General features: G+C 39.5%; 1 protein-coding gene across 1 annotated transcript in view; it reads left to right on the top strand.

The window, feature by feature from the left end:
* The window catches only part of LOC133559672 (equilibrative nucleoside transporter 1-like), a 57,267-nt gene that overhangs the window by 35,809 nt on the left and 8,765 nt on the right, over nt 1-12,693 (top strand). The window contains exons 7-11 of the mRNA XM_061911659.1: nt 4,478-4,575; nt 8,429-8,510; nt 8,569-8,654; nt 8,719-8,827; nt 10,707-10,792. Coding sequence (XP_061767643.1) covers nt 4,478-4,575; nt 8,429-8,510; nt 8,569-8,654; nt 8,719-8,827; nt 10,707-10,792 — 461 coding nt within the window. The remainder of the gene's footprint in view (nt 1-4,477; nt 4,576-8,428; nt 8,511-8,568; nt 8,655-8,718; nt 8,828-10,706; nt 10,793-12,693) is intronic.

The raw sequence follows: 12,693 nt of genomic DNA, 5'->3' as shown, positions 1-12,693 counted from the left end.
GGTGACACACCGGTCGGTAGTTTACCATGAGGTCAGGATCGAGGTTAGGTCTTTTAAGAAGAGGATGAATAACCGCTTTTTTGAATGCTAGGGGAACAGTGCCCGAGGAAAGTGATAAGTTTATAATATTTAGCACTGATGGACCTAATAATACAAAGAGCTCCTTGATCAGTTTCCCAGGAAGAGGGTCAAGTAAACATGTTGTTTGTTTTATTCCATTTACACGTTGTAACAATTCCTCTAATGTTATTTCCTCAAAACGAGAGAAACTATTTTGGAGGGCAGTATCCGCCGTATATACAATCGTGTCAGTGTTAATAGAACCCCGTTGTAGCTGGGACGCATTGTCTTTAATCTCCTTTCTAATGACTTCAATTTTCTTACTAAAGAATTGCATAAAGTCATCAGCTGAGTGGGTGGAGCTACTGGAAGGAGTCCCTTGTTGGGTAAGCGATGCTACCGTACTAAACAAAAATTTAGGATCGTTTTTATTACGGTGGATGAGATTTGAGTAATAATTAGCTTTAGCTAAGGTAAGCATGCGTTTATAAGTTATTAAACCATCACTAAATGCTTGATGGTGCACCTCAAGTTTAGTCGTGCGCCATTTGCGTTCCAGCTTTCTGCATAATAATTTCTGAGCTCTAGTTTCTTCTGTAAACCACGGGGTGCGCTTTTTTGGAGCCTTTTTTAACTTTAGCGGTGCTATGTTATCAATGGTTTCGCGCAGGGCGTCGTTAAAGTTGTTAGTGAGGTTATCAATAGAGCCCACATACTTTGGGAATGGTGCCATTACCGAGGGCAGTAGGTCAGCAAGAGTTGTCGTTGTGGCCGTATTAATGTTGCGGCTGCTATAGCAGTTATTATTATTATTAGTTTGACGAACATGCGTCTGAACCTCGAATTTTATAAGGTAATGATCGGACAATACTTTAGTATACGGGAGTATCGTAACTTTGGAAGCGGTGATACCCCTGACAAGCACTAGGTCTATCGTATTACCGTTGCGATGCGTGGGTTCATTTATTATTTGTGTGAGACCACAGCTATCAATTATAGTCTGGAGCGCTACGCACGGTGGGTCCGATGGGGTATTCATATGGATATTAAAGTCCCCCATTATGATTATATTATCGGCGTGTGTCACTAGATCAGCAACGAACTCTGAGAATTCATTGATAAAGTCCGAACAGGGCCCTGGGGGGCGGTAGATAACAGCCAGGTGTAGAGGCAGCGGTGTGACAGACCTCATAGTAAGCACCTCAAACGATTTATATTTATTATTTATGTTAGGACTAAGGTTAAAGTTTTCGTTGTATATTAGTGCGACCCCCCCACCCCTTTTAAGCGGACGGGCAATATGCGCATGTGTAAAGTTAGGAGGACATGCCTCATTTAGCGCAAAAAAGTCGTTTGGTTTAAGCCAGGTTTCACTGAGACCGATGACGTTAAGATTGTTGTCTCTGATAATATCATTAACTAACAACGTTTTGGGAGACAATGATCTTATGTTTAAAAAACCTATATTATAGGTAGTGGGCTGTTTTAGGGAATTTTTGATCAAATTATCCGTAGTAGCAATATTAATAATGTTGTGTTTATTATGCCCAGTGCATTCAGTATAATTACGACCATATCTAGGAATTGATACGACGGGAATGTTCCGATTGTTTGTTTGTTGCTTTGATAAACTGCACGCATCATGGTTAGCCACCTCAGTAACGGGGATTTTCCGATTGTTTGTTTGTTGCTTTGATAAACTGCACGCATCATAGTTAGCCACCTCAGTAAAACACATGTCCAACTCTGAAACACTCAAAGCAGAAAAAACTTGTTCTAATTTAACAGACTCCTTACCCAGACCAGTAGTCTCGCATTTTCCATCTAAATCCGTCTTCGGGATGGAGGGAAGTGGTGTTCTGTGGGGATTAGCCTTCTGCTTTGTTTTTAGCCCCGCTCGACATCCGCGTTTCCGATCACACCGCTGGCGTCTGCTCCGTAGACGGCCCCCGCTGCTACTAGACTCCGCTGCTTCACAGGCCGCTGGACGTAGCCGCCGACGAATCCCCATGCTAGTTAGCATGTTTAGCACGCCCGCGTCTATCAGTCCAAAACGGCCCAATATGTCCATATCCAGAAGTGTCTGGCGGTCGTACGTGATCACGGAGTGACCACGATGCGAGCCAGCCATGAAGTCTGCAGAACTGTCCGGCATTTCCGCCAAATGTTCCATCTTTAGCAAGAGCACCGCAGTGTCGCAGCCCGTCCGGGCGCCGCCACCTTGCTATAATGTTGTACATATTATAATAATGCTGTACATAGTATAATAATGCTGTACATAGTATAATAATGCTGTACATAGTATAATAATGCTGTACATAGTATAATAATGCTGTACATAGTGGAATAATGCTGTACATAGTATAATAATGCTGTACATAGTATAATAATGCTGTACATAGTATAATAATGCTGTACATAGTGGAATAATGCTGTACATAGTATAATAATGCTGTACATAGTATAATAATGCTGTACATAGTGTAATAATGCTGTACATAGTGTAATAATGCTGTACATAGTATAATAATGCTGTACATAGTATAATAATGCTGTACATAGTGGAATAATGCTGTACATAGTATAATAATGCTGTACATAGTGGAATAATGCTGTACATAGTGGAATAATGCTGTACATAGTATAATAATGCTGTACATAGTATAATAATGCTATACATAGTATAATAATGCTATACATAGTATAATAATGCTGTACATAGTATAATAATGCTGTACATAGTGTAATAATGTTGTACATAGTGTAATAATGCTGTACATAGTATAATAATGCTATACATAGTATAATAATGCTGTACATAGTATAATAATGCTATACATAGTATAATAATGCTATACATAGTATAATAATGTTGTACATATTATAATAATGTTGTACATAGTGTAATAATGCTGTACATAGTATAATAATGCTGTACATAGTATAATAATGCTGTACATAGTGGAATAATGCTGTACATAGTATAATAATGCTATACATAGTATAATAATGCTGTACATAGTATAATAATGTTGTACATAGTGTAATAATGTTGTACATAGTGTAATAATGCTGTACATAGTATAATAATGCTATACATAGTATAATAATGCTGTACATAGTATAATAATGCTATACATAGTATAATAATGCTATACATAGTATAATAATGTTGTACATATTATAATAATGTTGTACATAGTGTAATAATGCTGTACATAGTATAATAATGCTGTACATAGTGGAATAATGTTGTACATAGTATAATAATGCTGTACATAGTGTAATAATGCTGTACATAGTATAATAATGCTATACATAGTATAATAATGCTGTACATAGTATAATAATGTTGTACATAGTGTAATAATGTTGTACATAGTGTAATAATGCTGTACATAGTATAATAATGCTATACATAGTATAATAATGCTGTACATAGTATAATAATGCTATACATAGTATAATAATGCTATACATAGTATAATAATGTTGTACATATTATAATAATGTTGTACATAGTGTAATAATGCTGTACATAGTATAATAATGCTGTACATAGTATAATAATGCTGTACATAGTGGAATAATGTTGTACATAGTATAATAATGCTGTACATAGTGTAATAATGCTGTACATAGTGGAATAATGCTGTACATAGTGGAATAATGCTGTACATAGTATAATAATGCTGTACATAGTAGAATAATGCTGTACATAGTGTAATAATGCTGTACATAGTATAATAATGCTGTACATAGTGGAATAATGCTGTACATAGTGTAATAATGCTGTACATAATAATGCTCTCCCACTGCGGTGTGGCGCAGTGGGAGAGCGGCCGTGCGCAACCCGAGGGTCACTGGTTCAAATCCCACCTAGAACCAACCTCGTCACGTCCGTTGTGTCCTGAGCAAGACACTTCACCCTTGCTCCTGATGGGTGCTGGTTGGCGCCTTGCATGGCAGCTTCCTCCATCAGTGTGTGAATGTGTGTGTGAATGGGTAAATGTGGAAGTTGTGTCAAAGCGCTTTGAGTACCTTGAAGGTAGAAAAGCGCTATACAAGTACAACCCATTTATTTATTTATTTACATAGTGTAATAATGCTGTACATAGTATAATAGTGCTATTGTGCGGTGGTGCCCAACCACCGGGCTGCAGAAAAATGTTTTATTTATTATTATTTTTTTTTTTTAAATTAAATCAACATAAAAAACACGAGATACACTTACAATTAGTGCACCAACCCAAAAACCTCCCTTTTTCATGACAAAAATTTGTTTTTGTTTTTAAAAAAATATATAAAATCTCCGCCCCCACCACCACTGTAATAATGCTACAAATAGTATAATAATGCTATAAATAGGGTAATAATGGTAGACTTTGTAAACAAAATGTTTTATTTTCCTCCCTAGCTGGGTCGGCCCTGCGGGACAGCGCCTTTGGTTACTTCATCACCGCCTGCTTTGTCATTCTTATGGCCATCATCTCCTACCTCACCCTGCCCAGGCTGGTAAGTCCTAGTAGTCCTACTCATCTAGAACTTTGTCAATCTCATGGCCATCATCTCCTACCTCACCCTGCCCAGGCTGGTAAGTCCTAGTAGTCCTACTCATCTGGAACCTGGTCCACATGCTGCATTAGAGGACTAAAGTGTCTTTAGCACACAGCAGCAGGATGGCACCTGTGTCCAAAAGGTCATTTTCCGATTATTTAAGTCCTCTGTTTGGTCTACACAACACGTCACGGTAGTTCTTTGGTCAAAATGTTACATGGATGATGTTTTAAACACCATCTTCAAGTCGCTTTCTGGCTGTCTCTTTAGGATTTGCCATCTTGTGGGCGCTCTTATTTACGTGCCTCCACTTTGACAGCATCTTCTCCCCATCATCCATGTTGGAGTTTTTATCTTCCATAACATGTCTACTGACAGATATAAGTTACAACTATACACTACTTTGTGTAAGAATGCATCATCCAAACAAGTCACTGATCTGGTCCTAGTATTTGTACCAATGTGAGCGGTACCCTCCCTGGTGGTAATTATGTGGTGTACAAATGTAAGCGGTACCCTCCCTGGTGGTAATGGCGAGAGTCCCCCACCAAAAAGATAGTCATTCAGTGGCGTGGAGTCATTTTAGATGACTGCTCGCTGGTTTTGTATGGCAAGGAAATACTACAAATCTTTAAAGGGGAACATTATCACAATTTCAAAAGGGTCGAAAACAATAAAAATCAGTTCCCAGTGGCATGTTGTATTTTTTGAAGTTTTTTTCAAAATTTTACCGGTCTCCGAATATCCCTAAAAAAAAGCTTTAAAGTGCTTGATTTTCGCTATTTACGATGCCACTATCCATTTCCCTGTGACGTCACACAGTGCTGCCAATGTAAACAAACAATGGCGAATAGCACAGCAAGATATAGCGACATTAGCTCGGATTCAGACTCGGAATTTAAGCGGCTTAAGCGATTCAACGGATTACGCATTTATTGAAACGGATGGTTGGAGTATGAAAATATTGAAGAAGAAACTGAAGCTATTGAGCGAATAGCTATTGACGCTATTCATAGCCATAGCATGGCCGAATAGCTGCGTTAGCATCGCCGGTAAAATGTGCGGAGCAAACGATCAGGACTTTCGCGTCTTGTGACACTGGAGCAACTTAAATCCGTCGAATGGTAAGTGTTTTTTTCGCATTAAATGTGGGTGGAAGGAAACGTAATATAGTTGCAAATGCATCTGCAGGTTATCCATACATCTCTGTTCCATGTCTGCTTTAGCACCGCCGGTAAATAGCATGTTAGCATCGATTAGCGTAGCATGTTAGCATCGATTAACTGGCAGTCACGCCGCGACCAAATATGTCTGGTTAGCAAATAAGTCAACATCAACAAAACTCACCTTTGTGATTTCGTTGAATTTATCGTTGCAAATGCATCTGCAGGTTATCCATACATCTCTGTGCCATGTCTGTCATCGCCGGTAAAATGTGGAGACACTTTGGCACATTCAATGGGGGTCTGGCGGCAGACACTTTCGCATTATCGGGCCAGTGGTGCAACTTGAATCCCGCCCTGTTAGTGTTGTTACACCCTCTGACAACACACCGACGAGGCATGATGTCTCCAAGGTTCCAAAAAATAGTCGAATAAACGGAAAATAACAGAGCTGAGACCCGGTGTTTACAATGGGTTGAAAATGAAAATGGCGGGTGTATTACCTCGGAGACGTCACGTTCTGACGTCATCCCCTCCAGAGCGATAAACAGAAAGGCGTTTAATTCGCCAAAATTCACCCATTTAGAGTTCGGAAATCGGTTGAAAAAATAGATGGTCTTTTTTCTGCACCATCAAGGTATATATTGACGCTTACATAGGTCTGGTGATAATGTTCCCCTTTAAAGTACAGCCTGGGCCACTTAGACCTAAGGGGCGGGGCCTTATTCTTATCCAAATAATCGTGATTCGCATTCTTGCCGGAAGCGTGCAGCCTCGTCTTTTGGTTTATGGGGCGGTGCGTTGGGAGGCGTGGCTCAGATGGTAGAACAGTTGTGCGGGAACCTGAGGTTTCCTGCTACGAATCCAACTTCTGCCATCCTAGTCCCTGCGGACGTGTCCTTGGGCAAGACACCATGCTCCCAGTGCCACTCCTACTCCTAGGAATGTTGCGTACCCAGAGCAGCTGTGGCTCCAAATGTAGCTTACCACCGCCATGAATGACTTACCAGCACCATGAAGAAAAGAAGTCATTATTATACAAACCCCGTTTCCATATGAGTTGGGAAATTGTGTTAGATGTAAATATAAACAGAATACAATGATTAGCAAATCCTTTTCAACCCATATTCAGTTCAATATGCTACAAAGACAACATATTTGATGTTCAAACTCATTAACCTTTTTATTTTTTTTGCAAATAATAATTAACTTAGAATTTCATGGCTGCAACACATGCCAAAGTAGTTGGGAAAGGGCATGTTCACCACTGTGTTACATCACCTTTTCTTTTAACAACACTCAATAAATATTTAAGAACTGAGGAAACTAATTCTTGAAGCTTTGAAAGTGGAATTCTTTCCCATTCTTGTTTTATGTAGAGCTTCAGTCGTTCAACAGTCCGGGGTCTCCGCTGTCGTATTTTACGCTTCATAATGAGCCACACATTTTTGATGGGAGACAGGTCTGGACTGCAGGCGGGCCAGGAAATTACCCGCACTCTTTTTTTCACGAAGCCATGCTGTTGTAACACTTGCTGAATGTGGCTTGGCATTGTCTTGCTGAAATAAGCAGGGGCGTCCATGAATAAGATGGCACTTAGATGGCAGCATATATTGTTCCAAAACCTGTATGTACCTTTCAGCATTAATGGTGCCTTCACAGATGTGTAAGTTACCCATGCTTTGGGCACTAATGCACCCCCATACCATTACAGATGCTGGCTTTTCAACTTTGCGTTGATAACAGTCTGGATGGTTCGCTTCCCCTTTAGTCCGGAGGACACGATGTCGAATATTTCCAAAACAATTTGAAATGAGGACTCGTCAGACCACAGAACACTTTTCCACTTTGCATCAGTCCATCTTAGATGATCTCGGGGCCAGAGAAGCCAGCGGCGTTTCTGGATATTGTTGATGAATGGCTTTCGCTTTGCATAGTAGAGCTTTAACTTGCACTTACATATGTAGCGACCAACTGTATTTTTTGACAGTGGTTTTCTGAAGTGTTACTAAGCCCATGTGGTGATATCCTTTAGAGATTGATGTCGGTATTTGATAGTGTCGTTTGAGGGATCGAAGGTCACGGTCATTCAATGTTGGTTTCCGGCCATGCCGCTTACGTAGAGTGATTTCTCCAGATTCTCTGAACCTTTTGATGTTATTATGGAGCGTAGATGTTGAAATCCCTAAATTTCTTGCAATTGCACTTTGAGAAACGTTGTTCTTAAACTGTTTGACTATTTGCTCACACAGTTGTGGACAAAGGGGTGTACCTCGCCCCATCCTTTCTTGTGAAAGACTGAGCATTTTTTGGGAAGCTGCTTTTATACCCAATCATGGCACCCACCTGTTCCCAATTAGCTTGCACACCTGTGGGATGTTCCAAATAAGTGTTTGATGAGCATTCCTCAACTTTATCAGTCTTTATTGCCACATTTCCCAACTTATTTTGTCAATTTTAAAGTTAATGATTATTTAAAAAAAATTAATAAATAAAGTTTATCAGTTTGAACATCAAATATGTTGTCTTTGTAGCATATTCAACTGAATATGGGTTGAAAAGGATTAGCAAATCATTGTATTCTGTTTATATTTACATCTAACACAATTTACCGACTCATATGGAAACGGGGTTTGTACTTGTACCAGGAGTTCTTCCAGTACTGCATGGAGAGCAGCAGATCCAGACCATCCGGGGACGAGGACAACAAGATGGATCTTCTCAAAAAAGGTAATGTATGTTTAGAGGTCGTTTTCAGGTGAAGGTCACGGTGTCTGTGTTTTGTCAGAGAGCCAAGACGAGAGGCAAGCGACGGCGAGTCTGATGGCGGACGACAGCAAATCTTCGGTGTCCGTGCTGAGAATCCTCAAGAAGGTAGAAAAGCAAAGACTTGAAAGCCATTTATCAACAACATCCAGTAACCTCATCTTCATTGAAGATCTGGGTCATGGCTCTGTCCGTGTGCTTCATCTTCACCGTCACCATCGGAGTGTTCCCGGCCGTGACCGTCGATGTCAAGTCCACCATGGCCGACGGAGGAGAATGGGGTGAGTAGTCCGTCAGCCACTCCCTGCTGTGCTGCTCCCAGACGGGAAAGTTCTGCTTTTATCCATAAAGTACAAATACTTGGTGAGGACGTGGTCACAACCTATCAAGTTGCTTTCTGAGATGTCTTTTCAACTCAGATGAAACTACTGATAGCACACAAAGTGGACTTTGTCTGGTAAACGAGGGCACTAAGTACCGAACATACAGTCTGATATGTAGTGTAGTAAATAGTACCAAACATACAGTCTGATATGTAGTGTAGTAAATAGTACCAAACATACATTCTGATATGTAGTGTAGTAAATAGTACCGAACATACAGTCTGATATGTAGTGTAGTAAATAGTACCAAACATACATTCTGATATGTAGTGTAGTAAATAGTACCAGACATACAGTCTGATATGTAGTGTAGTAAATAGTACCAGACATACAGTCTGATATGTAGTGTAGTAAATAGTACCGAACATACAGTCTGATATGTAGTGTAGTAAATAGTACCGAACATACAGTCTGATATGTAGTGTAGTAAATAGTACCGAACATACAGTCTGATATGTAGTGTAGTAAATAGTACCAGACATACAGTCTGATATGTAGTGTAGTAAATAGTACCAGACATACACTCTGATATGTAGTGTAGTAAATAGTACCAAACATACACTCTGATATGTAGTGTAATAAATAGTACCAGACATACAGTCTGATATGTAGTGTAGTAAATAGTACCAGACGTACAGTCTGATATGTAGTGTAGTAAATGGTACCAGACATACAGTCTGATATGTAGTGTAGTAAATAGTACCAGACGTACAGTCTGATATGTAGTGTAGTAAATAGTACCAGACATACAGTCTGATATGTAGTGTAGTAAATAGTACCAGACGTACAGTCTGATATGTAGTGTAGTAAATAGTACCATACATACAGTCTGATATGTAGTGTAGTAAATAGTACCAGACATACAGTCTGATATGTAGTGTAGTAAATAGTACCGAACATACAGTCTGATATGTAGTGTAGTAAATAGTACCAAACATACAGTCTGATATGTAGTGTAGTAAATAGTACCAGACATACAGTCTGATATGTAGTGTAGTAAATAGTACCAGACATACACTCTGATATGTAGTGTAGTAAATAGTACCAAACATACACTCTGATATGTAGTGTAGTAAATAGTACCAGACATACAGTCTGATATATAGTGTAGTAAATAGTACCAGACATACAGTCTGATATGTAGTGTAGTAAATAGTACCAGACATACACTCTGATATGTAGTGTAGTAAATAGTACCAAACATACACTCTGATATGTAGTGTAGTAAATAGTACCAGACATACAGTCTGATATGTAGTGTAGTAAATAGTACCAGACATACAGTCTGACATGTAGTGTAGTAAATAGTACCAGACGTACAGTCTGATATGTAGTGTAGTAAATAGTACCAGACATACAGTCTGATATGTAGTGTAGTAAATGGTACCAGACATACAGTCTGATATGTAGTGTAGTAAATAGTACCAGACATACAGTCTGATATGTAGTGTAGTAAATAGTACCAGACATACACTCTGATATGTAGTGTAGTAAATAGTACCAGACATACACTCTGATATGTAGTGTAGTAAATAGTACCAGACATACAGTCTGATATGTAGTGTAGTAAATAGTACCAGACGTACAGTCTGATATGTAGTGTAGTAAATGGTACCAGACATACAGTCTGATATGTAGTGTAGTAAATAGTACCAAACGTACACAGTCTACATATGTGTGTGTACTATTGGAAGTACTGTAGTAAATAGTATTAGATGTACACAAGTGCTCCAGCAGGAACAGGAAGTGATGTCACAGTGTGTTGCTCGGCTTACAGACACCTACTTCATACCTGTTTCCTGCTTCCTGCTCTTCAACCTGATGGACTGGGCTGGCAGGAGTCTGACCGCCTTGGTCATGTGGGTCAGTTTTGTGTGTGTGTGTGTGTGTGTGTGTGTGTGTGTGTCAGTTGTAGAAGACATATGGTTCAACCCCCTCTCACCACAGCCCCCCATCATCATAAACACACAAACAGTTGAGACTTTTAAGTACCTGGGCGTGACCTCGGACAATAAACTCACCTTTGATCAGCACACCACGGATATTCAAAAAAGAAGTCAAGAAAGACTTTCAGCCATCCGAAAACTTAAAGGACTATAGTTGCACCTCATCTCCTGTTATTACAAACCCCCGTTTCCATATGAGTTGGGAAATTGTGTTTGATGTAAATATAAACAGAATACAATATTCAGTTGAATGCACTACAAAGACAAGATATTTGATGTTCAAACTCATACATGTTTTGTTTTTTTTCGCAAATAGTAATTAACTTTGAATTTCATGGCTAAAGTAGTTGGGAAAGGGCATGTTCACCACTGTGTTACATTACCTTTTCTTTTAACAACACTCAATAAACGTTTGGGAACTGAGGAAACTAATTGTTGAAGCTTTGAAAGTGGAATTCTTTCCCATTCTTGTTTTATGTAGAGCTTCAGTCGTTCAACTGTCGTATTTTACGCTTCATAATGCGCCACACATTTTGGATGGGAGACAGGTCTGGACTGTAGGCAGGCCAGGAAAGTACCTGCATTCTTTTTTTACGAGGCCACGCTGTTGTAACACTTGTCTTGCTGAAATAAGCAGGGGCGTCCATGATAACGTTGCTTGGATGACAACATATGTTGCTCCAAAACCTGTATGTACCTTTCAGCATTAATGGTGCCTTCACAGATGTGTAAGTTACCCATGCCTTGGGCACTAATACACCCCCATACCATCACACATGCTGGCTTTTAAACTTTGCGCCTATAACAATCCGAATAGTTATTTTCTTCTTTGTTTTGGAGGACAACACGTCCTCTGTTTCCAAATATAATTTGAAATGTGGACTCGTCAAACCACAGAACACTTTTCCACTTTGCATCAGTCCATCTTAGATGAGCTCGGGCCCAGCCAAGCCGGCGGCGTTTCAGGGTGTTGTTGATAAATGGGTTTGGCTTTGCATAGTAGAGTTTAACTTGCACTTACAGATGTAGTGACCAACTGTAGTTATTGACAGTGGTTTTATGAAGTGTTCCTGAGACCATGTGGTGATATCCTTTACACACTGATGTCGGTTTTTGATGCAGTACCGCCTAAGGGATCATAAGTCCGTAAAATCATCGCTTACGTGCAGTGATTTCTCCAGATTCTCTGAACTTTTTGATGATTTTACGGACCGTAGATGGTAAAATCCCTAAATTCCTTGCAATAGCTCGTTGAGAAATGTTGTTCTAAAACTGTTCGACAATTTGCTTACAAAGTGGTGACCCTCACCCCATCCTAGTTTGTGAATGACTTAGCATTTCATGGAAGCTGCTTTTATACCCAATCATGGCACCCACCTGTTCCCAATTAGCCTGCACACCTGTGGGATGTTCCACATAAGTGTTTGATGAGCATTCCTCAACTTTATCAGTATTTATTTCCACCTTTCGCAACTTTTTTGTCACGTGTTGCTGGCATCAAATTCTAAAGTTAATTATTATTTGCAAAAAAAATAAATGATGTTTATGAGTTTGAACATCAAATATGTTGTCTTTGTAGCATATTCAACTGAATATGGGTTGAAAAGGATTTGCAAATCATTGTATTCTGTTTATATTTACATCTAACACAATTTCCCAACTCATATGGAAACGGGGTTTGTACTTTACCAAAGCTTTGTTCAAGCTGTCCTTATGTACTGTTTGTTCCACATGTTTTTTCACCATGCTTTCTGTAACCAAACTCACACACATTACAAACATAGCAGCTAAAATTATCGGCCCACCCACACCCAACAT

Source organism: Nerophis ophidion, linkage group LG09 (assembly GCF_033978795.1).
Source record: "Nerophis ophidion isolate RoL-2023_Sa linkage group LG09, RoL_Noph_v1.0, whole genome shotgun sequence".
In the NCBI taxonomy this organism is placed as follows: Eukaryota; Metazoa; Chordata; class Actinopteri; order Syngnathiformes; family Syngnathidae; genus Nerophis; species Nerophis ophidion.
Note: the sequence above shows the minus strand (reverse complement) of the source record. Positions and strands in the feature narration are given on the sequence as shown.